Raw genomic sequence first — 26,971 nt, 5'->3', positions numbered from 1 at the left:
ATGAATACTCATACTTCAAATGTCATGTTTTTATTTGTAGGCCTATAGGCCTACAAATAGAGTCAATTTGACTCTGCCAGAAGGCAAAACAAAGACTTCACTCCTCAGGCTATTATACTGCTGACATGATCACAAAACTCAGCCACCTAAATATTTCTTTACAAAAGTAGACAAAGTGAATGGCAGTTAACCTTTATAGTCCACAAAACTGCTAGATGAAATTAAGTTATGTTTTGGAAAATTCTCTTTTCATTTCCCCTCCACAGCACGTGGGCAACAGGACAGTGCCAGTAACAAATATCAACGAACACAATGGTGTGTGTGCGCGCGTGCGCACACACACACACACACACACACACACACACACACACACGCACACACACACACACACACACGCACGCACACACACACACACACACACACACGCACGCACACACACACACACAGCTCATTCCGAAACGTTCACGTGAAAATGAAAGTATGTAGGTGTAAAGAGACTCCTCCTCCTCACAGGCGTTATTGTGCTGACTGAAAATGTATTATTTCTTAAGATCAGGTAATGATACTGAGCAGGCGGGCAATACCAGTGCAAAGTTCAGATCGATAAGAAATAGAAAGGGCTCATAGTGAGACATAACGATATGTAGAGAAACACACTGTATACTTTTCCCCAGCAGAGGGCAGTGTCAGTCTGTTTTGTTATTAAATCGAACAAGTAACTGTGTAGTGGCAGAATATGTTGTGGCATAAATAACATTAAAATGCTGTACGGAGGAGGATGCATACAACATCCAGCTTGTTGAAATCCAGGGCTCATCTAGTATTGTAGTTGGAGGAGCCACTCAAAAAGAATTAAACATGACAACGATAAAGGGATAATTGGCACAGGACTGTTGTATTGGATTGTACTGAGCCCCCCAAAAAATGGTTCTTTAAAAAAAAAAATTAAGCTAAATGCTCTCATGTTAACAACAAAAATAATATAACTATAAATGGCTTTTTGGTAGACATGAAATACAGAACCTGCGCTTTACATTAAAATGCATGTGCAGACATCCACCTATCCAAAGACAAAAAAACCCCACATCCACCTCATATGCATAAACCACAAACAGACACACACACTGCCCCTAAACATAAACCTGAGAAAAGATTTTCAGCTTGCTTTTGCACGTGGAAACACTTCTCAGAAAGATCTAAGGTCAGCAGGCAAAGGTACAATCTGAGCAAATATTTCTGCGGGAACGTATTGAGAACAACATGTCAATTTAAGTCTGCTTTTTTATCCAGATTAAACAACACATGTCAAGATGGATTTTATTGCTTTTCTCCCAGTTTATTATTGTACCAGTTCAGCAGTAAAACATGGTTGAGACATCGGAACACACTGTAGAACATCTTAGCCAGCTCTCAATAAATAGACCTTTTAAATATGACAGATTGTATTACAGCAGAGGGATATAAACCTGAAAATGTCTAGCACACAGAACAAGATGCCACGTGCAAAGCTCCCTCTCTCTCTCTCTGACAGGTCAGCTGAATGTTGCTATAAAACTGTGCGTTAGGTACTGTATATGGAACAGCTCTGACTGATGAAATATGTCGACATTTAAACAGGTCCAAGTTGTATAAATTGTCTTCTGCCATCACTGTGTAGCGTTCATGTACACGTGAGGCAGAGAGGCACATCGAGTTCAAACTCAACGCTCGTGTCAAAGTAGTTTTCTGTCAACTTTGTTTTCATTTCCTCAGAGCTGGTGTGTACTATTGTGTGATAGAAAACAGGCAGCATTACATACAGGAGAAAACACAAACCCAAGTGACATTCTAGGAAATAAATACACGTTTTGCTTTGTTTAAAAAAAAAAGAAGAAGTATTTACACAGTATTGTACATAGAAGAAATTCAGAACATCCATCCGGGTCTCTCAGTCATAAAAATATATTTATATAATAACATCTACAGTAAAAGAATCAACTACAATAACAAGTATTGAAATAAACAAAAGATTGTTGACTGTGAATGAATATACAGTACAATCACTGCTTTTAATGTCTTGTATGCACAGTAGAAAGCACAAACGTAAGTGTGTGTGTGTGTGTGTGTGTGTGTGTGTAATTATGCATGTATATGTATGCATTTCCAAGTTTCTACTGCTACTTCATTAGCTTGGAGCCATGAGGTAAATCCAGGAGGCTTTCAACAGTTCCGGTTGAAGGAAGGGTATCTGGGGCAGACCAACGCCGTTTGCGTAGACGCGGCTGCTCCTGAGCGGGAGGCTCTGCAGCCAGAGCCAGTGTGTGTGTGTGTGTGTGTGTGTGTGTGTGTGTGTATGTGTGCGCGCATATTTGTTTGTGCGTGTGTGTGTGTGCACTTGTGGCAAGGAGTCTAAAATGGATTGAAATCCCTGTTGAGCCACACAACATCGGGTTTACTTCAGGACAAAATGTAACAAGAGTATCTTTCATACAGGAGATTGTCTTGACCTCTCAGAACGTTCATAAAATACATGTAGTACATTTTGTACTCCATTCTCAATTGTTCAAATGCTGCCTGACAGCAAGAAGAAGCCCTTTCTACTCATGTGTGCGTGCATTGTGTGTGTGTCTCTATGTAAAGATGCTGACAGTCTAGTGGCAGCCACAAGCTCTGACCACCATGTTGCGGTATTTCTTGAGGATGACGTTGGAGCTGTCATCGAAGTAGAGCACTGAGATGGCGTGGAGCTGTGTGGGAGCACAGCAAGGCTTAGGAACCGTCTCCGGGTTAATAAAATGAACCTGGGAAGAGTTCAAATGTTAAAATCATCATTACACCACAAATTCATAATAACAAATGGTTTTAAAAAGGATGTATCACACAGTGCCATACACTGAATCTAAGTACAGTGGGAGAAAAAGCAGTCTTTAAAATGTTGACCTTATCCTGTGTCACATCACTGATGACAGTTTACTCTAAAATACAATCTGCAACTGCTTTGGATCATCGTATACAGTAGTTCCAACAGCGGCTACATTGTCTTGACAGTTGATGAGATGATTAGACTGTTAACATGACTGCTGGGTTTTTGTTCCCTTCATGGTTACTCACAAGGGTTTGCACAATGGCATGGTTTGTGGCGTTCATGTAGGAGTTCAGCGGGAAGGCACACTCTCCCTCGCAATAGTACGCCGCATATCCTTCTGGAGCGATGATCCAGTCCTGAGAGTGGGGAGGGAGATGGAGAGAAATGTAGGTTTGTAGAATTGGGAAAATTTTATTTATTTATCCCTTGATAGGGACCTGATACTAATGATATATAATGTTGTATTTGCACCTTTACTAAAAAAGAGCACTGTCCGTGGCCAGGTTGGTTCAGTGGGTAGAGCAGGCGCACATATACTGAGAGGCTTATGCCTCGACGCAGAGGTCCAGGGATCGAGTCCGACCTGAGACGATTTCCTGCATGTCTTCCCCCTCTCTCTCTCCCCTTTCTCACCTAGCTGTCCTATGAATTAAAGGCGGAAAAGCCCAAAATATAATCTTAAAAAAATATATATTTTTGATTCTGGTGTCTTTTCGGGTAATACTATAATTGTATATTGTCAGCTGTTAATCAAAATATAAATTTACAGATGCAACTAACTCATTAGCGATTCATTTGCCTGTTATTTTCCTGTTTAATGGATGTAAGAAAATTGTAAAAAAAAATTCCCAGAACTATTTCTCAGCCCAAGTCTAAATATTTCAATTGCTTGTTTTGACCAAAAGTCTAAAACCCAAAGATATTGGCAGTACTTTCATTTGAGAGTTCAAAGAAAAAAACCGACAAAGAAAAACAGAAAATATTCACATTTTTAAAGCTGGAACCAGTGGCATTTTAGTGAGTATTTCAAGCTGAAACTGTAAACGTGTGGTGGAGCTGTCCCCTATGGAAATAATATCCTTGGGCTCAGGCATTATGTGAGTTGATTCTAGTGTGTCGTTTATCAGGATTCTGGGATAAGACCTACAACGAGGAGTGTCTGATTTGGGCTTCTGTTGGGGTAAGCAATTTTGGGCTACCTGGTAGTTGTGGTAGAGGAATGCTTTCCGTACCTGCCATCCCAAGTCTCTGAAACTGACGTAGAGCTCGTGCTTCTTACAGGCCTGCTTCTGATCAGTACTGCTGTTTTCTGGGGAAGAAAACAGAAAGACAGAGAAAGATTATACTTCAACACATGTGCTATTATCCCATTCAGCTACAAGAGTAACTATTTACTGTAGTCGGATCCCAATTAGACAGAGATGATAAAGAACAGACCTAAACACAGCCAGTATCCTCATACAAAACATCAACATTTAAACTGGCTGAAGGAAATCACCTCCAGATACAGCAGCAATTTGGTAATTGTTTCAAATGAATGGGCCACCCTGCTTGGAGGTCTCTCTGCTGTGCTTTGGGTTTCCACTGGATGAAACAGATGCGCACATACAGTACAGTAGGCTCGCCCCTTTTTTCATAACTCAAGTCTTTATTTATTCTCTCTCCTTTCTATTTCTTTCTATTCACCCATTTCAAACTTGTATTTGCCCCTTTACCCCATCCATGTGTGTAAAAAAGAAAAATCTGTTTTCTATCTAAAGGTATCTCTCTTGCTTCCTCTGGTGACCTCTGGGGCTCTGTGGTACATTAGTTCCTGAGAGTGGTTCACATTGGAAATGATCATGAGCGACTGGTTCTCATCATCCAGTTAAAGACCGCTAGTATCCAAAGTTCCAAACAGGCCCATTTGGCCCATGTGTTGTGGCCCCGGTTGCCCCACAGCACACCGCAGATGTGTTCTGCCATAAAAGCCTGCGCTCCCTTACCTCCATGCAGGGAACTTGGCCCCAACAGCTCTGTAATGCTTGTGTAAATAAACAAAGACAGCAGAGGGATATTTGAAGCTCAGGCATTACAGTCTAATGTTTCAGCGCTTCACATAAACACAGCCCTCTCACACCTCTAAAACAAAGCCCCCAAGTATGCATCACATGTTTTGTCGTGCAAAAATCACATCAATTCCAATTGCATACTTTAGTTGCTCTGGATATATTGTATATTTGGGGATGCTTGTGTTTGCATGCCAATGAGTACACACTACAGTATGTGCTAAACCCATGTCCCATTCCATGGATTCTCCACATTGCCAACACAAGCCAGATTAAACCAGGGGTCGGCTCAAAACAAGAGCATAAATCAGAGCTGGCTGTATATACAGCATACACACTTTGCGTGTTTACCTGCAACATTGGCCACTCTCAGTGCCTCTTGGCTCTTTGTCCCTTTGGAGCGGTTGGGGTTACGCTGTTTGGCCCCCCCTTGTGCTGAGCGGATGCTTCGCAGGTGCACCTCAGTGGCTTTAAAGAAGGCCACCATGAAGGGCTGTTTATTCTGAGGCCCACTGCGACCAATCAGCCCTGCCACACGAGGATTGATGCTCTCTCCTGTAGGGGGAGACAGAGAGAACAGTTCGACTGGTGTTGGCCTCACAGAAATCCAGATTTTTTTCATACAGGATGATATATAAGGAAATGCTTTTGAAATCAAATAAATGTGTGCCCGCTTGTTCTGTGTTTAGGGTTTATTTTGCATGTGTGTGGTCCTCGCTTTCCTCACTGCAACCACTTTTGTCTGTTTTGCAAATGAGATTTGCCTCTGTGAATTCCTTTCCCTTTTTCTGATCCCTTCTCTGCCTCTGAAATGGCAAGAACAAACGTAGAGCTGAACTTCAAAGCCTCTCTACTCGTTAGTGAGTGCGTATTTGTGTGGGTGTGTTTGTGCATGTTCGTGCATGTGCTCTCCAGCAGTGTCTATCTACTTCTCACGTAGAAGAATGTGTGTCTGATCGCCGTTATGTGGTAAATCAAGGCCTATGGTCGCCGCTGGCGACGGGATGTCCCGTGGACCTGTCTGTGCATGCTCGCCCATTACCCTTCATACACAAACACACATTCATAGATACAGCCTCTGCAGCACTCCCCTCCCACAACATGAAAGCAATACAATTGTCTGTTTTCCTCACCTAACATGTAACATCCTGTCAGCCTGTAGAGAGATTATATTCTCAAACACGCTCTTGTACTTCATACTGTTTGTAGATAAAGCTTTCCACTGACTAACCTCAGAGCCTTGCGATGACAACCTGCTGCTAAGATGTTATCCTTTGCATAACGCAGTGTATTTTCTGCTTGCCTGCTAATGATGCTGAGGGTATGACGGATGAATGAATGATGAGCAGCAGGGTTTGATTTATCTTTGCTGTGTACACACAATGAATGAATCAACCGATTATTTGGCCTTTAAGAGAACAGCCGTGATGTCAATGCATGTTGTATTATAATGTACTAATGTTGTCACGATACCAGAATTTAAATTTTGATACAATACCAGCCAAAAAAAGGATCTTTTTTTTTTAAAGGGGTGATAGAATGATTATATAGGGTATTTCACACTGTTCCTTAAGGTCTCCTAATAGGGTATGTAACATTGGTTGGGCTGAAAATTGCCCGGATGCTATTTTATTAGGCCCTTAACTACCCTGTGAATATGGCTCTATTTGGAACAAGAGCTTTTCTTCCAAATATGGTATGCTCATGAATATGTAGATGAGCTGCGCGCTGATTGGTTTGAGCGAACCCCATAGAAACACATTGGAGACTAGACAGCAGGTCTCATATTTCAAACACTGCAATGTTTCGTTACTAAATTCACTTCTGAGACTTTTTTATGCGAGAAATCAACTATATAAAGCTCAAATATGGGCCGTTTTACAAAAATTGATGGCTAATTGCAAATTTGGTAAGACGTGTCGGATTTCAGGAGGTCCACACAGTCTGACGAGACAGCGGTAGCCGACGAGACGGCCCATATTTGACCTCTACATAGTTGATTTCTCGCATAAAAAAGTCTCAGAAGTGAATTTAGTGATAAAATAGCAAATTAACAATGTATACAATTTCTGAGATCTGCGCGACCTATTCTGAAGACTAAGCTGACCTCAGATCAGTGGTGTAGCCTATGTAAATGTTTGGGCGTGACAAAGAAAGAAACTAGAGCCAAATGAGGAGGAGCCGCCGAGTTGACGTCAACTTTTAGCTTTGTTGAGATTTGCCCGTTTTCAGAGGCAGTTTCAAATTGTGAGATTTGTAGAGGAAAGAGGTGTCAATGGGATTTTGAGGTTCTATGTATGTCCTAGTTACCCACTAAACTGTCATTATTTAACTATGACAAGGTAAAATCGGTTTTGCATTCAATCACCCCTTTAATATATATTACATAATTTTTTTTCTTTACAACATGCACGCAGTGCTGGTACAGAAAAAGTCACTGAACACAAGTATAAACTCTATCAACTACACAAACATAGCATTATGTTTAACACTTCATTTTGCAATGTTTGCGCTTAAAGGAACACGCCGACTTATTGGGACTTTAGCTTATTCACCATAATCCCCAGAGTTAGACAAGTTGATACATACCCTTCTCATCTCCGTGCGTGTTGTAACTCTGTCTGACGCCCCCAGCGCTAGCTAAGCCTAGCACAGATCCTGGAGGTAACCGGTTCTAACTAGCCTACTGCTCCGAATAAGTGACAAAATAACGCCAACATGTTCCTGTTTACATGTTGTGATTTGTATAGTCACAGTGTGTACAAATAACAAGGTCACTATGCTTTTATTATCTAGTAATTGTTGACTCTATTACTCCAACTCTGAGCAAACTCCAGGTGAACTCTCTGCTCCTCACCACAGGGCTTCAGGTGCTGCGAGCAAATCACTCCGCCCAAGTAGCAGAAGTAGCAGTGCTTCGCCTTTCTGAGAATATAGTTCCCAGTTTGTATACGGTTAGAAGACGGTTGTGTCTCATATAACCTTGTTATTTGTACACCCTGTGACTATACAAATCACAACATGTAAATAGGAACATGTTGGCGTTATTTTGTCACTTATTCGGAGCAGTAGGCTAGTTGGAACCGGTTACCGCCAGGATCTGTGCTAGGCTTAGCTAGCGCTGGGGGCGTCAGACAGAGTTACAAAATGCACGGAGATGAGAAGGGTATGTATCGACTTGTCTAACTCTGGGGGATACGGTGAAGAAGCTAAAGTCCCAATAAGTCGGCGTGTTCCTTTAAATCGTGCTTGAACCCAATCCACTAAGGAATCTTTACTCTGAGTACATTTTAGGGTATACCTAGAGGACCCTGCTGGATAACTGATAACTCATTAACTGAATTAGCTATTTTAATTCATACTCACAATACTTTCATTTTAATTAAGATAGTTTCCATGTACCACTATAAACACCTGTGCAAACTCAACACAACAATCGGACAATAAATCATATCTTTGTGATTTTTTTAATTCTTGTTTACACTGTCAGAAGGGTGTTAATTTATCTCGGTGATTTTCTTTCTGGTTTCTCATCACCTCGTCTTTGTACCTTTGCTCTTGTCCTTTTCTGATGCATGTGATCATCAGGCGCTTCAGCAGTCTCTGTGCAAAACACGCCACGCAGGTAATATGGTCACCTGTGACTTCCTATGTGCCAGGGAATACACTGATCTGACTGACACTCACCGTTTGTGCTCTCCAGGGCAAGCTGTAGACCCAGGTTCCTGCCAGGGTTCAGGACCCAGTGGTTACTGGTGGCTGTCACGTCAAACACCAACCAGCCCTCCTCTGCTGCCCAGATCACCCGAGAGTCCAGCAGAAACAGGTCTGACTCCCTGGAGGGGACGCAAAAGACAATCAAATTTTACACTCAAAGTCAGAGACGAACATAAGTCAACAGGGGTTATTTGCGCAATTACAAAAGATAGGTTGAAACCATATGTAAAGCTAAGTGACCAAAGCGCAAAAGTAATGGAGTGGAGAGAGGGAGTCGCAGGAGTGAAACAAAGGGAGAGAGATGGAGCAAGAAAAAGAGTGAGGGAGGGAGGGCTCCAGATGGTGAGGCCCAGGGGAACACTTCATTTTCGTAATTGACAATAATGGCTTTATAAACGGCCGGTCCTTTCATACACTACACACAGTCCATCACTGGCTGGAATTTTGTGAGAGAGCCAGAAAGCCAAAGAGAAAGAGAGAGAAGGGGGTACACAGCTGCGGAAAGTAGTGAGTGAAATAATGCATATCCAAGTCAGTCCTACTGTCCAACATTGAACTCAGGATTTCCTACCCTTTCACCATCAGAGACTAAAATTCCTTGTTCTTTATGTGGCCATTCATGTATCCCGACCTATTTTCTGTCTGGGCAGATAGTATGTCACAGAGCTCTGGTTCATTCATGTACCCAAACCCGTCTCTGGCAAAGGAATAAATGACTGTGTTGTTCCCTCTGGACAACAGAAACCTTTAGGAGGGGTCTAGGAGAGCAGGACATGGGCCATTCCCGAGTTACATGCACCTTCTGGACGGCCCAGATTAGCCACATGGAGAAGGTGGGTCTAAGACCTGTTCTGATTGGAAAAGCGTTGCGATAAGGACCACAATTTATGCTTATTTTCATTATTGATACATATATTGTTTTTAATTAATGAATTGTCTAATAAATAGAAGAAAATAATGACAAAGGCAAATATCATAGATTCCCAAATTCCAAGGTGATGTCATTAAGTTACGAATATCAGTCTAAAACCTAAAGATTTTGAAGCCCTTTCTTTTTGATGCTGCCTTTCTTTAAATAATTGTTCATTTCTTATACCCTACTGTAACATTTATTCTCGTATTTTATCTGTTTTTATATGTTTAATTGTTACTGAAGTTGCATTGTTGAAAATTGGAACTGTCATATAAAAAGAATTAAAAAGTAAGACTGGTGGGACTGGCCATTCTGGGAACTTCATACTGTTTGTAGATAAAGCTTTCCACTGACTAACCTCCGAGCCTTGTGATGACAACCTGCTGCTAAGATGTTATCCTTTGCATAACGCAGCGTATTTTCTGCTTGCCTGCTAATGATGCTGAGGGTATGACGGACGAATGAATGAGGCAGGTTTTGATTTATCTTTGCTGTGTACACACAGAACTTTGATAGAATACCAGTCCAAAAAAAAAAAAAATACTGGATAGCTCTTTCGATACCACGGTAAAAATACAGAAAAGAACAGCAAGGATTGCAGGTGGATTACGTGTATAGAGCAACGGCTTACACATTGTCCCATACTAGCGTCCTAAAATATTGTATTTTATCTGTTTAACTGCTCTTTCATGTTTTATGTAAAGCACTTTGAATTGCCACTTTGAATTGCCACACAAATAAAGCTGCCTTGTCTTGCCTTAAAGATATTCAATTGACAATAGGCACAGTAGGAAAAGCCCAGATGTAAATACTGAAATTAATGATGGCTGAATTCTGTGTTGGCATGCTAACATTTGCTCATTAGCACTGAACAGCTGAGGCTAATGGGAATGTAATTAGTTTTGAAGGTAGTAATAAGTAATAATTTCAGCCCCATTCCAGATACAATTATTGCTTAGCAACATGAATATATTCCACTTGGTGGACAATACTGAAACATGCATTACTGGCGCTCCAACTAACAAAACCATATATCCAAGCTCACCTATCAGAGTGTTCCTCCAACACCTGGTAGACGCTGATGCGGAAGGTCTCATTATCGAAACGTTCGTGGATGAGGTCTTTATATATACGAAACTCAGCAGCAGTGACCGCCTCACCCTCCGGGATCCGTGATAGGTCGAATCTGAACTCTCGGTGATGCCGCCGCACTGGTAGGAACTCCTTATCGTGCTCCACTGAAAACAAAACAAAGGTAAAACATGAAAATTAAACAAAAAAATCATCACCCGACAGACTGTATGTATGCAGAGTATGTTGCTTTTTTCCACGAGTTTTTTTTTACATTCCCCCATTTACCAGCAGGGATACAAAATGTGTGCAGGGAGACACAGAGGGGGTAATTTAACTCAATAAATTAAGTTGCATCTTACAGAGAAACAAAATCTGTTTACAAAAGAAGTCGAGGCTCGAGAACAAACGTCTTTTTCTCTCAGAATTTCTACTATTCATTCTTCTGCCACAGTCCATCAACCTCCGTTGTTAGCAAAGAGCTGACATAGCTTGTCAGACTCTGGGTCCGTTCCAGACTTAAACATCTATAGATATGCAGTACACATGTTGGCCTATGATTGAAACATTCACGAGGACGAGCACTAGAAGCAATGCATCTGGCGCACACTGAGCCATGATAGAGAGATGCAGGCGGACTCTGACAGCTTTATGAGCCCCTTTCTTCTCCCTTTCTTCCTCCTATAGCCCCAGAGAGTCATCCAGTCTGTCCTTCATCTGGTTCTCATGAGTTCGGGGCTTCATGTTTGGTGTACCCCATCCCCTCCTCTCTCTCATCCCCACATCCCAGCTTTCCAACCCCCTGCACCCCAAAGACGTGCCCCCCCTGACCCTGCTCCTCTCATGTCCCAGCAGGACATCCCAGGGGTCAGCGCCTTGTCTCTCATCATCTTCTGGCTCTCCCTCCACCTCTCTCTTTATTAACTGTCAGACAGACCGCCCACACAACCACGCATCAATACGTATACAAACAGAAACATACACACACAAACACCATAAATTATTTACAAGCTTGCAAAAACCTATCTATCCAGATCTCGTGGGCATTTTGAGCACTTCTTTCCTACGATCGTGTCCCCCTTCTATATACTCTAGTTTAGAGTAGAGATGTCCTCCCTTATTTATATAGCACTTATCACAACCAGAGATTACAAAGTACGTAACAAGGAAGAAATGATAACAAAAATAGTGATACAAATGATATTATACCAGTGCAAATTGAAACTTAAGGTTTGGGGGGTCAGACAAACAAACAATTTAAATCCAAAGGCTTCATTGATTATATTAAAAAAAGACTAAGAGTCTACAGCCACGCTAGCAGCTCTGTGAGGCTATAAGCACAGTGGTGCTTTGAGCTAAATGCTCAAAATCAGCATGCAAACATGCTAATGTTTAGAAGGTTTAATGTTTATCATGTTTACCATCTTTCTAATTAGTGCTGAAAACAAAGCACAGCTAAAGCAAATAGAAATGTTAGTTTTGCAGGTATTTGCTAGATGTTAACCAAAGTTATTATAGTTCATCCTGAGACATTTCATTTCCAATAATTGGGCTATTGGAAAAGGAAGGAAAAGGAAAAGTCAGGGAATGACCAAAGTCTTTAGGATTCATCCTCTGGGGACCACGAATGTGAAAAGATTTAATGGCAATCCATGTCATATTTGTTGAGATACTTCTGTCTGGACCAGAGTGGTGGACAGACTGACTAACCAACAGACTGACAAAGCCATCCCTAGAGCCACGGCGCTAGCGGATGAAAATAATTGTTTACAGTCCTAATACAGTTCAACCACAGCCCATCCCTCTGTCATCTTCAGCAGCCATCCATCGCTACTCAACAGTTCTTTATCAGAGTCAACTGTCTCTGAACTCTGCACAACTTTAGTTAGAAAAAAACAGGATCTTTGCCGAGCCATCATCTCACACGCACGCGCGCACACGCACACGCACACGCACACGCACACACACACACACACACATTACAATTCAAAAGAATTTCTGACGACAGCATACTTGTTCTATACCAGCTGTTAGTTATATAAGTGTGCAATGATGTAAATGTTAAGCATGTTTCACTACACAGCTAGTGCTGTGTTTTTTTCTTTCACAGCACACCTGACTCATTGTCTTCCTCAGCTCTGTTTTTTTATGGAGTTCTCCCGATGGACTTTCTGCCCTACACCCCCTTTCATTTATGTCTCTATTAAACCCAGTTGCTGAAGGACATTATACAAAGGCAGCACTGTGAGATGATTGGCCAGAGCAGGAGTAAAGAAAGGATCTAATTACTCTTCAATGAGGGACAGCTCTGCTCTCTGTTGGCCATTAGATGGCCTAGCTTTAGGCTCCCATTGTCCTCGGTCTGCTATGGGCACACATTGGACTGGTTTGAAAAGCTGTTCAACTCTTCCTGAAAACAATGGACTTAGACCTTCATCAATTTAACAGCGCGCACTCTGTCCACACAAATATGCACTGTGGACCTCTCCGTCAATCAGGGCTTTCATCAAGCCCCCACCCTCCAAGTCACCCTTTACAACATTACATTGAGTGCTTTGAAAATGCATGCTTCTATGTAGTGCTGAAAAGTCTAAAGCTACACCTACACCTGAAGCTGACCTCACACTCCGACTCTACTACACACTGTAGGCTATAATAACCCAGTGGTTAAACAAAGCAAATGTTCTCGATTCAAAAGAGGAATATAACAAAGTTAGGACTACCAGTTTTATTTGATCATCCATCCATTTACTTACTACACGTTTTTGGTTCCCTCTCACGCATTCTCTTTTCACCTTCATACCTCTCTGCTCCAGGGCTTGCTTTTTCCTCTACCACACCAGGGACCTCTCCCTCCTCCTGTAGCCCAGAGCAGGTGCACTCCCTCTGGGGAGAAAGCCAGACCTGTTCCTCAGCCTCCAGGGCAGCCGCCCGCCCCTTCACTGTAAAAGCTCTTTATCTTTGCTTGTGAGAACAGCTGGATGCTGCTGTGAAACTCCCACACTAACTATTTCTCTTGCATCGTTTTCCATTTCCACTCCTCATTGTATGAATTTCATCTGTACAGTTTAAGAGAAAATGAGAGCAGCCTACAAAGTGAAGCTTTAGCCTCTGCCACGATTCTGCCTTTGTCTCTCTGATTCTTTCTCTTACAGGCCATTATAGCAGTATGGCAGTCATTATATGAGGGGAAGAGGCACAGTCAAAGTCAAGCGGGTGCATTTATGACTTCCTCTGGGAGGAAGTGAGTAGCCATCGCCCCACCTGTGTCGCAAACATACACACACCACAAACATGGTGAACACACCCTCTCACGGCTTATGAGCCCTTCACACACACACACACACACACACACACACACACACACACACACACACACACACACACACACACACACACACACACAGTGCGTGGCACCCTAACCTTAACCATCACAACTAAATGCCTAACTTTAACCCTTACCCTAACCCTAACCATAACCTAATTCTAACCCTAATCCTAAAACCAAGTCCTAACCCTCAAAGCCCTTTAAAGTTGTGGGGTCCAGCATTTTGACTCCACAAATCTGTCTGGACCCCACAAGTATACTGTATTCCCAGTTTTTTGGACCCCACAAATATATTTAAACAAGAACACACACACACACACACACACACACACACACACACACACACACACACACACACACACAACCAACTATCACAAAGTGTTTCCTGTGAAGTGAACGGTCTTGTGCGTCACAGCACGGTAACACAATCATTATGGGTTTCTGTAATCCATAATTAGAGATGCAACAACACACATGCAAAGAGACAAACACACAAGCACACAAACATACACGTACACAGTGAGCTGCTTTATCATTCGGTCTGACATCTGATTTGCTTTTTATACAACTTGCTGATGATGCACAGTTATCCCACATCAATTGACTTGTGTGGACCACACACGTGCACAGCAGCACACATCAGAGATTTCGTGATGATGACGACTTCTCGTCCTCCAAACCTACCGTACACCTGGCAACCAGAGGGTTACTACGGTATGACCACTGTGTTAGCATCTTTTAAGATTTATCCAAGGCGTATGGCTTCCTTGTCGTGTTCTCCGCTACTGAGAATCTCTAACCTTCGATCTTTTCCAGAAAATAATCAACAGTGATTTGAGGTTCACTATTCTACAGCAATTCGGTGATTTCTGAACTTCATTTTATTAAACTTGATATTATAAATATCTTCTTTTATTCTTAATCACTCTAAACATTTGTGTACTTTGTTTTGTCTACGGACTAATTAATTGATCCTACTAACAAGCATTGTTTGTGCAGCCAAAGCCTGATATAGCTTATTCTTCTTGCCAAAAAATATTCAAAACATATCACATATCGCACCAAATCCACAGCTGAAAATAGACCCCAACAAATACACTATTTAGTCCTGTTTGTTTGCTAAAAGCTATAGTTCTCCTTTGTTTAGGGAAATTATCTAGCCTTTTACAAAAAATTAAAACATACATTTGTGACCCATTTCTTCAATAGGAACAAATGGGAGCCACTGACAGACTGGGTTTCATTGGATTTGTTGACAGTAACAAAAACATAGTCTATACCCAGCTTTGTCCTTTAACAAATTTTTCTCTCTTCTTGCATGCTCCTCTCCTCCTCTCCTGCCGGACCAGTAGACCTAAGACACTTCTCCGACACCTCAAGCTCCGGAGCAGCAGCGGGCCAAATCTGACGGCTCGCATTAGCCCAAGTGTCTGTTCGGCACCCTCACACCTGTTAGTCCCGCCTTGCACGCTTCCGCTGCTCTGCAGGGGGGATCTCACCCCTGGCACCACTTTCACTTTTCTCAACCGACAGCTTAAGCCCCCCCCCCCACCCCCCTCCTCCCATCCCACTTTCAGCTCTCTTGAGATAACTGTGCAACCATTATCTGTACCTCATTCTGCATCCCTGTGGAGCCCATTAAATCTAACAGCACACCTGATTCCCAAACCAGAAACTAGAAAAAGCAATAAGTCAAATCAGGGTCAGTTCATTTTATCATGAGAATCTGGAAGTAAATGAAGGGGACTGGAACACTACATTGAGTCATGCAAATGTAAGTGATGCACCATAATGATCTGTCTCTTTCTTTCTTTCTCATGCTCTAACTTCAACAATGTTTTAAACACAGCACTGGGAACAAATAAGTCATAGTTTCCGTAAGCTAAAAGGAAGAGGGGAAGAAAAACTGAGTGCAAGGAACGGGCAGATTGCTCAAGATGTTTATCCTATAAAGAGTAGAGAGGGTTTGATCTCTTGGGTACCGGGTGACTACCCACAGTAGGGTGATTACCACGTTAGGAAACATCCTGCCCACTGGCGACTACTGATGACATCATGCCTGTGTGATGTATTTGTACTGCTGTAGGGCCTGACAGCAATGGGTCCCTGGACAAGGGTCAGCGAAGTTTCATGCTATAACTTACTCACACTTAATGATCATTAACTCACCGCAGTGTGTGTGCGTGTGTGTGTACACCATCACATACACATGCCTTTGAGCCTGTGTGCAAGTCGAAGCAGTAACCACAGGAAGAAGTCCTTACATTTTAGACTTGTGGTCAAACCAAACCTTTGAGTTCTTTAGCCTGAGGGCAATCGAGAGGTCTCAGATTCACTCACAGCAGCTTTGGTGACCACTCTCTCTCCCTCTCACTGCAAACATCAAACATGTTTGCCCTCTGCACCCGTAAACTGTAGTGCTGGGTTCCACCTCATGCTTCGCTGGGCATCATGGACCAGAGATTTATACTGGATATGTAACAGCCTGGAACTCACAGGAATGTATCAGACTGTAAAGCCTCTCTTTGGCACTCAACCTCTGTCCTTTACAAAGAACGCGCGCAGGAGCTGTGTTGAAGGGTCAGTTCGTCCAAAGTACAAAATGACCTTATCTTTTATGACTGGTGTCTAGCCATGCACATAGTTTTGGTTTAAAGGAATAGTTCGACATGTCAGGGAATATGCCTATTTGCTTTCTGGCAGAGAGTTGCATGAGAAGATCGATTCCACTTTCATATCTGTATGTTAAATATGAAGCTGGAGCAGCTGGTTAGCTTAGCTGAGCATAAAGACTGAAAACAGAGGAAAACAGCTAGCTTGGCTCGTTAGTTTAATCTGTACAAAAAGCTGTGTAGTGTAGTGTAAAAACAACAATTCACGAGATATATGTTCTGGACTATTTCTTGGCTGGGAGCAGTTGCCAGGCAACCAGAGGAGACTCCAATAAGCCAATTCCCGCTATTAAACTAAACTGTTGTTTTTACACTTAGATTTTTGTACAAATTAAATAAATTAATCATAATGCGTTAATTAGTAAACTTAAGAGGTGGTGGCAAGCAGATTTTGTTACCTACAGATACAGCCTCTGTTTTCAGTCTTTGTTATATTCATTCTAAGTTATATTATTCATATTTCACAGACAGACATGAGAGTAATATCAACCTTTTCGTCTAACTCAAGGCTTCTTTGATACCATTAGTGGTAAGTGAGAAAATATATCATTTCACATTTAAATTTTTTAATTAATTCATTTTGGATGAACCTATCCTTTACTGTAAGCCAAAGTGGTGAATCTGAAGAGCCCAAACTACAGTGATTAAAGGTCCTGCAGGACAAATTGAGTCATCTCCGAAATTGGAGCTTAGACATCATCACCATGTTCCCTCAGAGGTCTGTCGAGAGAGATTGCACATTAGCGACAGGCAACGATGACAACAAAGAAACCACATCCTAAATCTTCAGCAGCCATTGTTCTGTGGTGCGATATAATGTGTTGAGAGACAGGGATGAAGGGGTGTGGACAGATCCGTTACAAGCAATGAGGGATCTCGCTGTGCTAATGCCACAGTAACCATCTGCACTTCCTCTTAACTGCAGGATAAAACAACTCAGAGACGTGGAACCGCAACCATTCAGTTTCCCCCTCTCACTCTTCCCCTCATCTCCTTGTTTTTATGTTCTTTAATTTTGTGGCCACAGGGGCCACACCCTTCTCAACCAGCCAAGCCACCTCTTATTATAGACCTCAGGAAAATGCACATACAATACGCACATTGGCACAAAGAGACACACAGATTTCCCAGGGTCTACATAAAACTTTTTATAATTTCCTCCTGCATCCCAGAGCGGCATCTTGTGCACACATGACGGGCACATTGGCACCCTAAATTTAACAGCTTGTTGTTTATTTTGTTTAATTACAGCCCATTGCTTTTTTTTGTTTTTAAATAAAAGGAGTAGCTGTGGAGGAAACACAGCTGCACGCTTGCCTAAACAAATAGAAACCTGCCACATGCAGTTCATATTCCACGCTGTCCAACGCAAAATGTCATCACTTATCATAAAAACACTTGCATACAGTTATTGCTTGGCTTTTACAAGCTTTGATTTGGCTGTTGAAACCTGTTGAGGAATCTGGTCAGTATTACGGGCTTCCGCTAACGCAATCTTCCGCTAGGAGAACTAACACACATCACACAGTGCAGCTGGTGTCTGGGCAGGGTAAGTGGCTCTAAAATTGTGTTTTTCTATGCACAAACACACACATAACTGCCCTAACATGAATGCTCTAAACTAAAGCACATTATGTTCCCACAAGGAAAAGAAATAAAGAAAGAAATGCACTCGGTTTGAAGAAATGCACGGCATCCATTCGTGATCCACCTTTTCCCTCTCCTCTCTTCTTTCCTTTTCTCTCTTTTCCTTCTCCTCTCATATCCTTCCTCCTCTCCCCTCAGCCCTGTCAGTTCCCCCAATACCAAGCTGTATTTGTTTTTGCAGCAGCAGAGCTGTTGGTCCCAGGATCTCTGGCTGTGCTCTAGCCCACATCTGCTCTCTTAGCTTCACTGCTTGGTACCCGCCGTCATAGAAGTGCAGGGGAGTCTTATGTGCTGCCGGTCACTGATAAGGCAAGGCCAAAGTAACCCAGATGAAAGAGAAGTGGCTAAACGCATGGAAATATTCATTCTGTTATCCACTGCACTTTTTATAATCTCACAGCTCACTTTAATGTATCAAGTATTCCTCTTTATTTACGCACATTGCAGTGGTCGCATATTGTCTACAGGTCAAATAATGTGAGTTTAACACAAAATCGGAGCTACGTTTGGAGACAGACAGAAAAGAGAAAATAATTAGAGTAGGAGAGTGAAATTATTAGAAAAACTAAAATGAGCCCAACATTCCTGGCAATGAAGGAGCTCCGTCCATCATTGGAGCAGAGCTAGAACGCCCGCTGCTTAGTACATCTGGGCCTTTTAACCACTTGCCACATATGTCAAGTCCCACACGCAGAGTGTTTCATCATCCCTCCCAGCAAGTGCCTTAGACTGGCCAAGAGCACGGAGGCTCCGCTATGTACATCCAGATGTCATTCTGGACTCCTGGGTTCAACAGGTGAATCAGAGATAAATGAAAACCAAACCAGGATTTTCCTGGATCTCTGTGGCTGCGGACTTTGTAAAGCTGCCTGAAACTTAAGAGAGATTCTTTGTCTCCATTTGTGGTATTTATTTACACACCAGACCTCAGCGTAATACATCAAACCGTGGAGAGCATTAGGAGAAATTACCTGACAGAAAGGCAGGGCTATCTGTACCAACTGTTACATTCCTCTGCTTCTGCTCACTCCCTGTCCAGCAGAAGGCAATAAAACATGCACTCAATAACACTAATTAGCTCCAGAAACATTCCTCTTGGGCAAATAAAGTGTGCGTGCGTTTCTCTCCACACATGTATGCATGCACATACATACACATGCATGTGCTTTTAGTTCACTAGGAGTGTATACAGAAGCGATGACATAAATCTACAGGAGGGAGAAAGACGTACTAACAGTGGCAAGGACAGGCTGTGCACGCACACACACACACACACACACACAGAGGAATAACTGGCCTTCAACACATACTTGTGTTTCAATTTTCGGGTCCTGTGATGAGAAGCCTTCTCAAACACATTTGGGGAAGCAGCTTCTAGTGTGAGATGGAGAGACCGAGACAGACAAATCCATCAAATTACAACAACTCAACGATAGGCAAAAAGCGCGAGGAGTGAGAAATGAAGTAGAGAGAAAGGGAAAGCTGTGTTTTGGGTTCAGAGAAAGTGTGTGTATGAGTGTATGTATGTGAGAGAGAGAGAGGTGGGGAGTGGAAAAACACACCAAAGAACTTGAGAAAGTGTTGAAATGTTTTATGTCTGGAAGCACGGGAGGTTTAAACCCCTGGAGGTGAGGGCCAGGGCAGGAGGTTGGAGACTAAACACCACACAACACCACTGGGACCATATAATAACTAACTAATTAAAACTGCTGATAATCAATACTGTTGGCTCAGGAGCGTAGGGAGGGAAATTTGGTATCAGATGGTCCTGCGTGTGGGACAGATTGGAGACAGGGCCAGACATGATGGTGGAGGTCGAGATGAGGAGACTTGTTGGACTCTGAAAAGATAAAGTTTCTCTGCACAGCTGCTTTGGCCTGCAGACAGAGGGAAACATCTGTATTAACCTCAGCACCATGGGCAGCCCACTGTGAAGAGGAATGCAAAGAGCAAGAGATGAGGGTGGGGAGGGAATGAACTGGATATATGAGTATGTTTTTTTTTTTAAAGAGAGATATTGGAGATATTTATTTGAAATTACAAGTGTGAAACTCTCCACTTCTCGGCTATCGGCTATAAAATAAGAGCTGCGTGCCTCTGGCGTGACTGTAGTGTGACACAACTGCTTCCGAGCATGCGGCCGTGAGTGTGTGAGCCGGTGACACAATGCTGTCTGAAAGCCAAAGCCTCTAATAAATCCAAACTAATTTACCAGTGAGACATTTCTTCCCCTCTCTGCTCTCCATTACCTTCCTATTACCACGTTCTATAAAGCAGAAAGAACTGCCAGACAAACTGTGTGGTAGCACTGATGGGAGCAGACGGAGGGGCCATGAATGGTGGAGGGCCAGCTGGTGCCCTGTCAGGTCACCAAGGTAACACAGAGGATCATTACCTGCTAGTGCACTCACTCACTCACTCAGCCAAGTCTGTTCATGACATCTCTCCCTTCTCAGATCACAGCCACAAGTCACAAGTTGAATATAGGCAAAGCTTCAACATTACACAATACTAACACTAAAACTGGTCCCCATGTGCAACATCACGGCTCGAACTGGGTGAGATAACGATATCAAAATGTTGCATATTGCAACAATGAGAGAAAGTGGAGCTTTGTTTGTGTACTGCTTTTCAACTCCGTTTAGTGAAATGTATCACATCTTGTGCAGATTAACAGCAGCAGAACACTGAGCAATTAAATGCACCCTGGTACCACATTTTTTCCAATGGCTTTATATTTGTTCACTTTTTCGATGCTTTTACTTTACAACAGCACCCCCTCTGAGTGTCCAGACATAGAGGCTGACTTACAGCATCACTGTTACACATACAGTGGCCTGCCAGCCATGGTTCAGTTACTGAAAAAAGAACAAGCACAGTTTATAAGAACAGTAAGCCATGACAGTGTGACAGTGAGCAAGCATGCACAATAACACAACCCTGAAACAGAAGCCGGTATTATCATGATATTAATGAGGATTTTTTTACAATAATGGTACTTAACCATAATATGGCAAATGTATGCAAAATCACTTGTAAAATAATCAAATATTAATGTTACTGTCACCATTACACACAACCACACTTCTCACATGTGTCAAAGAAAAGCTTAATCTCGTCAAACTAATTTATACATTATATACAATTTGTATATTCTTGGTTTTGGTCTTTTCATGGGATTTGTTGACAATTAGAAAAACATCCTTTAACTTAGAACAATATCATGATAAGACCATAACATCACAATATTAATCCACAGAATATGAACCATTACACTGAATTATTGGCCAGCCCAAATGTACACACACACAAATGTACTAAAGAGTTGCCTCTTTTCCTCAAACTCACCCCAGGCTAAGTTAATACATGCCAGATTGCATGAGAACAGACAAAATAACGAAACGGTGACTACCACACCTCATGATAACATGCCTCCCACACAAACACAGGTGATGATGTTGCTGCTGTTTCAGTCATCCAGGATGCAAATAGTAGACGTCCAAGTCACAGCCCTTTCCTGTGGTCTAGGACAGTGGTTCCCAGCCTTCTTGGTCTAAATTGTTTTTAAGCCAAGTACCCCTTAACTGAAAGAGAGACAGAGCAGGGACCCCCTACCACATATATTGTCTAAAATTAAGTCGCACATTATGCTGCGTTCCGGGCAACCTGTAACTCGTGCTTTCACAACCTTCTACCCGTGAAAGTGCCCTGGAACGGCAGTCAAACCCGTAAGTTACTCTCTCGTGAACTCATACCAGATCGTTGTACTCCCAGTTACAGTTTTGACGTCACACACACATAAACAACAATGTCAACCCCTGTTGATGCTGTACAGACGCCGGTGATTAATGGTGAGAAATATAAATAAATATACATAAATAGGCAACGTAAAGTAATTCCGCAGATTGTAATCAAAACAATACACATACGATTGTGTACTACTACAGGTTATGTTTATTAAATGAAGCCCAAAATATGTCACCGACTAGAAATCGCTAGTATCAGCCAGCTAACGTCAACGTTAGGCAGCCGCTAGCTGACGCTAGCTAGAAGGGTTTGTCGTGACTTTGCCTGGAACACTACAAAGTCGTGAGTCGTGACTTGAAGTCGTAACTTACGGGCTAAAAATTGTGTCTGGAACGCAGTATTAAACTGGGCTTACAATAATGTGTAGGGTGGCCTAAAGCCTTTATACATACCTTTTTTTGTATAGAATACTAAGTTATTAAAGTAAAATAGCCTAATAATTGTTGGCATTATATTATAAATCATGTTTTAATGTTACACATACACGTGGCAGAGTGAATCCTTATTAACTGTATCTGTGGGTGGCTACCTTAGTGACTATCTTACCTATAGGCTAGTCAGCAGTGAGGATTTACATTTGCTAATAATATGTTGGATTCATGTTAAGACTTTGTAATTTTCGAAAAAAATTTAAAAAATGAACAACTATTTGGAGGCCCCCCTGCATTGACTCTGAGGACCCCCTAGGGGTCCCGGACCCCCTGTTGAAGATCCCTGGTCTAAAGTACACCCACAGCTCTGTCAGATGAATCACCCCTCCATCGATTCACTAATTATTATATAAAAGTGGATATTGTTATTTTTTTATACAATTGAACTGTCAATATTAAGGTTGGTTTGGTCAGCAACTACCACTAGTATAGTGCTACTACTACTTGGTATGAAGCTGAATGTTTCAACCATTTATCCAGCAGGCTAGTTTTAGCTAATTATTTCAACAGTTTAGTCATTACTTTTAGTTACCTGTTTAAACTTCTGTGCTCGCTTGGTAACTAGTTTTCACACACTCTTACACAACTGCAACACATAGTGTTTAGGTGTTACAGTTGACTCAATGTTAATATGTGAATGAATTCTTTTAATCAAATTATAATTTATATTTTTTCAAATAAGTTGGGTTACTCTACAATTTTTTCACGTACCCCCAAGTAACAGCAGAAGTACCCCTGGTTGGGAATCACTGCTCTAGGAGGTGTAAATGTGCATTTTAGGTTGGGCATGAGGAGTGTTTGTGGGTGTGCCTGAATGGCTAAGTATGACCGGCCTGGGTAAGAGTTTAAGATGCACTGAACTGAACTGCAGCTCAGCACAGGCCAAAGTAGCGGCCAAAAGCCCTGGAAGCTGTGGTTTGTTAAGGAGGAAATGCCTTAATTCACAGTGGCTGAGAGCTAATGCTGCCAGAGACCACTGGGACTACATTAAATAATAGTTACAAAAAGGATGTGTACTGTAGATACATGGGTGTGTAGGCAGATAGATAGATAGATAGACAATGTTGGCAAGTAATATGTTAAAATGCAACTTTATAATTTTCTTTTCGTACCTTTTTGTATACTTTTCTGTCACCACCTTGAGAGACGGGGAATGTGTGTGTTGCGTTTACTTGCTGGCGTGTTATCATGGCATGTCCGGCACACACCCTGAGTGCCATGGGTGACCTGTGTTTTGCGTAACAGTGTAAATTCTGAATGTATGCTGTAAGCCATTTACACAGCTGGGGTTTTAAACTGAAGTGACTCAGTGAGAGGACGTTCCTGGACCTGGGGTCTGTACCAAAGCCTACACCCGCCCTAGCTGGCTGCACTAGAGTTTGCAACTCTCACACAAGCTGACAACAGAGTGTAGCAGCTTCCCTGAATGGCATCAGGAAGTAAGAGGATGAGCTAGTAAAATATATATTTTATATTATTAATATTAAGTGTAGTTCACTGAGATATGTTCTTTGACTTAGTTTACATTCTACCAATAGGTCTATGGTGTACCAATAGTAAAATCAGATACATTCTTGTCATAGTATTTGCCTTCAATAAAAGCACAAACCAGTACATGCAAACAGTCCTCTCAGGAAGCAGCAGCCAGTGTGCAAAGTCTGACTAATGTACCTTGGCACGGTACTTATGGAGACATGCAGAGCTTTGAGGGACAGTTTTTAAATAAAAGCCACACTCATTTTGCTCTCAGACAACCTAAATAAGAAAACAAACCCACAATGAGTAAATGTGGAAAGGAAGAAATTTGGAAAGGAAATAGTCAATCCATTCGATAGCCATCACTTTGCGCTCTCTCTCTCTCTCTCTCTCTCTCTCTCTCTCTCTCTCTCTCTCTCTCATGTGAAGGATAATGAAACAGCATACTATCTGCTGTTTTGAATCAAGCTGCCTGGATACATATTTAATGGTATTACATGAGACTCAGGGAGAAATCTAACAATGAACCCTACTGACAGATGCAACACGTGGCAGATAGCACAGACATAGCAATGACAAATGCCCACGTTATATCCAAATGGGTAACATATTAGGAAACACCGAACATGTGCCATGAGGAAGTCTCAACCTGAACAAATGCCATCAGTAATTACATTAGCCACAAGACTTCAGGAAGGTGGTGTGCCTTTCTTTCCATGATCCTCTAATATATTAAATAAAATGTTCTTTCCAGCTGATGTGACCCGTCTTTGTTTAAATTTTCTCCCTGCTTTAAGCATCATCCTTGCAAAAGAAATAGACCGAGTCCCAACCATCTTTCGTCTTTCTTTGTCTCTCAAAAGCTCTCTTCTTCTCGTCAGCTTACTGCAGCCTCAGCCCTTGAGTTTGCGAGTCTCTGTGGTCAAATCCATCTGTGTCAAAGCCTGTCAAAAATAGTCACAATGCAGCAGCTCCCACAGTAATTACACAGTGCAGTGGTGGAACCAGTGTCACCTCCCTCTCTCTTGCCAAGGCGCTCCAACATTGATCTTTCCAGGATTTAATGTAAACTTCCAAATCCTTGCAGAATGTCACTACAATTGTGGTGGTTTAACTGTATGCCTGCTCAGAATTCCATTTGCTTTTTTCTCTGTCTTGTGCCAAGTTATGGTAAAGGTTTACACTAAAATCAAACACAGCTACTCATCTGGAACATAAGAGGAACAGTTGCTGTGACTGCATGTGTTGAGCAAATTGAATTATAATTTATCTATCCATGAATCTGACACTGCCTGCTAATGTTGCGATTATTTGCACTTAACAGCCTCTGAAAATAGTCAGACACTGTTTCATTTCAATAAACATTCTGATTAGATAAGTACAGTGGTCTAGGGGTCAACATTTAACAACCAAGAACTAAACAAAACTATTCCATGGAGTGACATGCATCCTACAAAACAATGACTCATTGTGTGAAACTAACTAACCTAACTTTGGATCATCATTAACTGGCATTATTTTGTGGTCTGAGTGTCTATAGGGATGTCTCCAGATTAGAGTGAAGGGAGGACCCAGTTAACTTTGAACCCATTATGCTGTTGACTTACTCATTCTTTAGATAACACATGGTTGACATATTAGCTGCTGGCTGGTCCATCATCCACAGCTCCAGCACCTGAACATTAGCTGGTTGCACAGCTGTTTAACAGAGACACACACTGGAATGTGACACTCCTGGTATTAGCTGGATATCTGTGCAAAGTTGTATGAAAACATGGTTGTTGTACTGGTCTCCTGTGTGTGTGCATGTAGGTGTAACATCAGAAAAATACAGGTCTGCTCCTTAGGGAAGGTAAGTCAAGCTAAAATCCACAATGAATCTACTGTCACCTTTGACGCATTGATATCCTTTGACTGAAATACTGATGACGGATCCTAAAAAACAGCAGTGAGTTGGAGAGCAATACTTGCAGTAAACAGTGAATATATATAGATACAGGCATTTACTTGACAACAGCTACAGAAACTTTTAAGCCAAATGTATAAGGGGCCTCTAAATGTCTCTGTAACATTCAAAATAATCACCCAATTATACTGTATGCTACTTTTCATCATTACAATTAAAAATCTAAATATTGTGCTTGAGAGAATTGAGAGAGACTGGACTAAGTAAAAGTGCACACGACTGGCCTGGATCCTTGCCATCATTACAGCATTTCTATAATAAATCTTGGAACACGTATTTTCAATAGCTTTTGATCATACAAATGGTGAGAGAATAAGGAGCCTACCCAAATTGACAAAGCTCATGACCATGTCTGCGTCGTTCAAGAAGTTGTTGTCTTGCAGGCTGGCTATTGGGGGCCCCTGGGTGGTGAAGACGGGCTTGTAGGGGTAAGAGTATCTGTCCTCGTCCCCCTCTATGGACATGGCGTTGTACAAGTCCAACATAAACATCGGGGCAGCGTTGTGCTTTCCATGGAGGTGGGGTCGCGGCCGGTGCGGCAGCCCCAGGATCGACAGGATCTCCCGCTGCATCTCTCTGCGCTCCTGGCTCTTCAGCCGACGGTGGATGAAACTGGAGTGGAACTCGTTGTCCAAAGTAAAGTTCGTAAAAGCGGTATCCGCCAAGACGCAGTAGCTCCAAACCAAGAGCAGAGCCGGAGCACGTCTATCCAAAATCGGTGCCATGGTACTCGCCGTGCGTAATTGCGCCCAGTTCTGTTCGCCGAAACGCTGGCAAATGGATATTGAACTTGTAGCAACAGGCAGCCTGTGTTAAATATCCAAAGTCAGATACGGACCCTCATGTTGAGGGAAGTGCTCCCAAATGAAACATCAACTCAACTTCAAAGTCCTTTTGTTAATTGGTTTTCTGGGCAGCTTGGTGTTCGCGCGGACCTCCGTCCTCATCCACAGCCTGTGGCGAACAGCTTCCAACGGTAGTGCAGCCTGCAACTGCAGAGTGGAGACTGCGAGCAGAGGCGTTTCACCGGGAGAGACTCGAACAAGTTCT

General features: G+C 42.3%; 1 protein-coding gene across 1 annotated transcript; it reads right to left on the bottom strand.

Moving 5' to 3' along the window:
* Nucleotides 1-1,311: 1,311 nt before the first annotated feature.
* On the bottom strand, nucleotides 1,312-26,971 carry bmp7b (bone morphogenetic protein 7b). The gene is made up of 7 exons (XM_031316752.2): nucleotides 26,247-26,971; nucleotides 10,569-10,761; nucleotides 8,581-8,729; nucleotides 5,245-5,448; nucleotides 4,078-4,154; nucleotides 3,091-3,201; nucleotides 1,312-2,780 (listed from the first exon to the last, which is right to left on the bottom strand). Exons 1-7 carry the CDS (start codon nucleotides 26,644-26,646, stop codon nucleotides 2,631-2,633), a joined length of 1,284 nt encoding a protein of 427 aa, XP_031172612.1. The 5' UTR covers nucleotides 26,647-26,971; the 3' UTR covers nucleotides 1,312-2,630.

This window comes from Sander lucioperca, chromosome 12 (genome assembly GCF_008315115.2).
Source record: "Sander lucioperca isolate FBNREF2018 chromosome 12, SLUC_FBN_1.2, whole genome shotgun sequence".
Taxonomy (NCBI): Eukaryota; Metazoa; Chordata; class Actinopteri; order Perciformes; family Percidae; genus Sander; species Sander lucioperca.
Note: the sequence above shows the minus strand (reverse complement) of the source record. Positions and strands in the feature narration are given on the sequence as shown.

What these genes read in the sequence shown, in the direction of transcription:
- bmp7b (XM_031316752.2), bottom strand. Translation starts at nt 26,646, where the DNA reads ATGGCACCGATTTTGGATAGACGTGCTCCGGCTCTGCTCTTGGTTTGG. An exon ending in TTGGAGGAACACTCTGATAG is followed by an intron (nt 8,730 to 10,568) that starts GTGAGCTTGGAT and finishes CGTCCCCTCCAG; the next exon opens with GGAGTCAGACCTGTTTCTGC. An exon ending in ATGCCATTGTGCAAACCCTT is followed by an intron (nt 2,781 to 3,090) that starts GTGAGTAACCAT and finishes AACTCTTCCCAG; the next exon opens with GTTCATTTTATTAACCCGGA.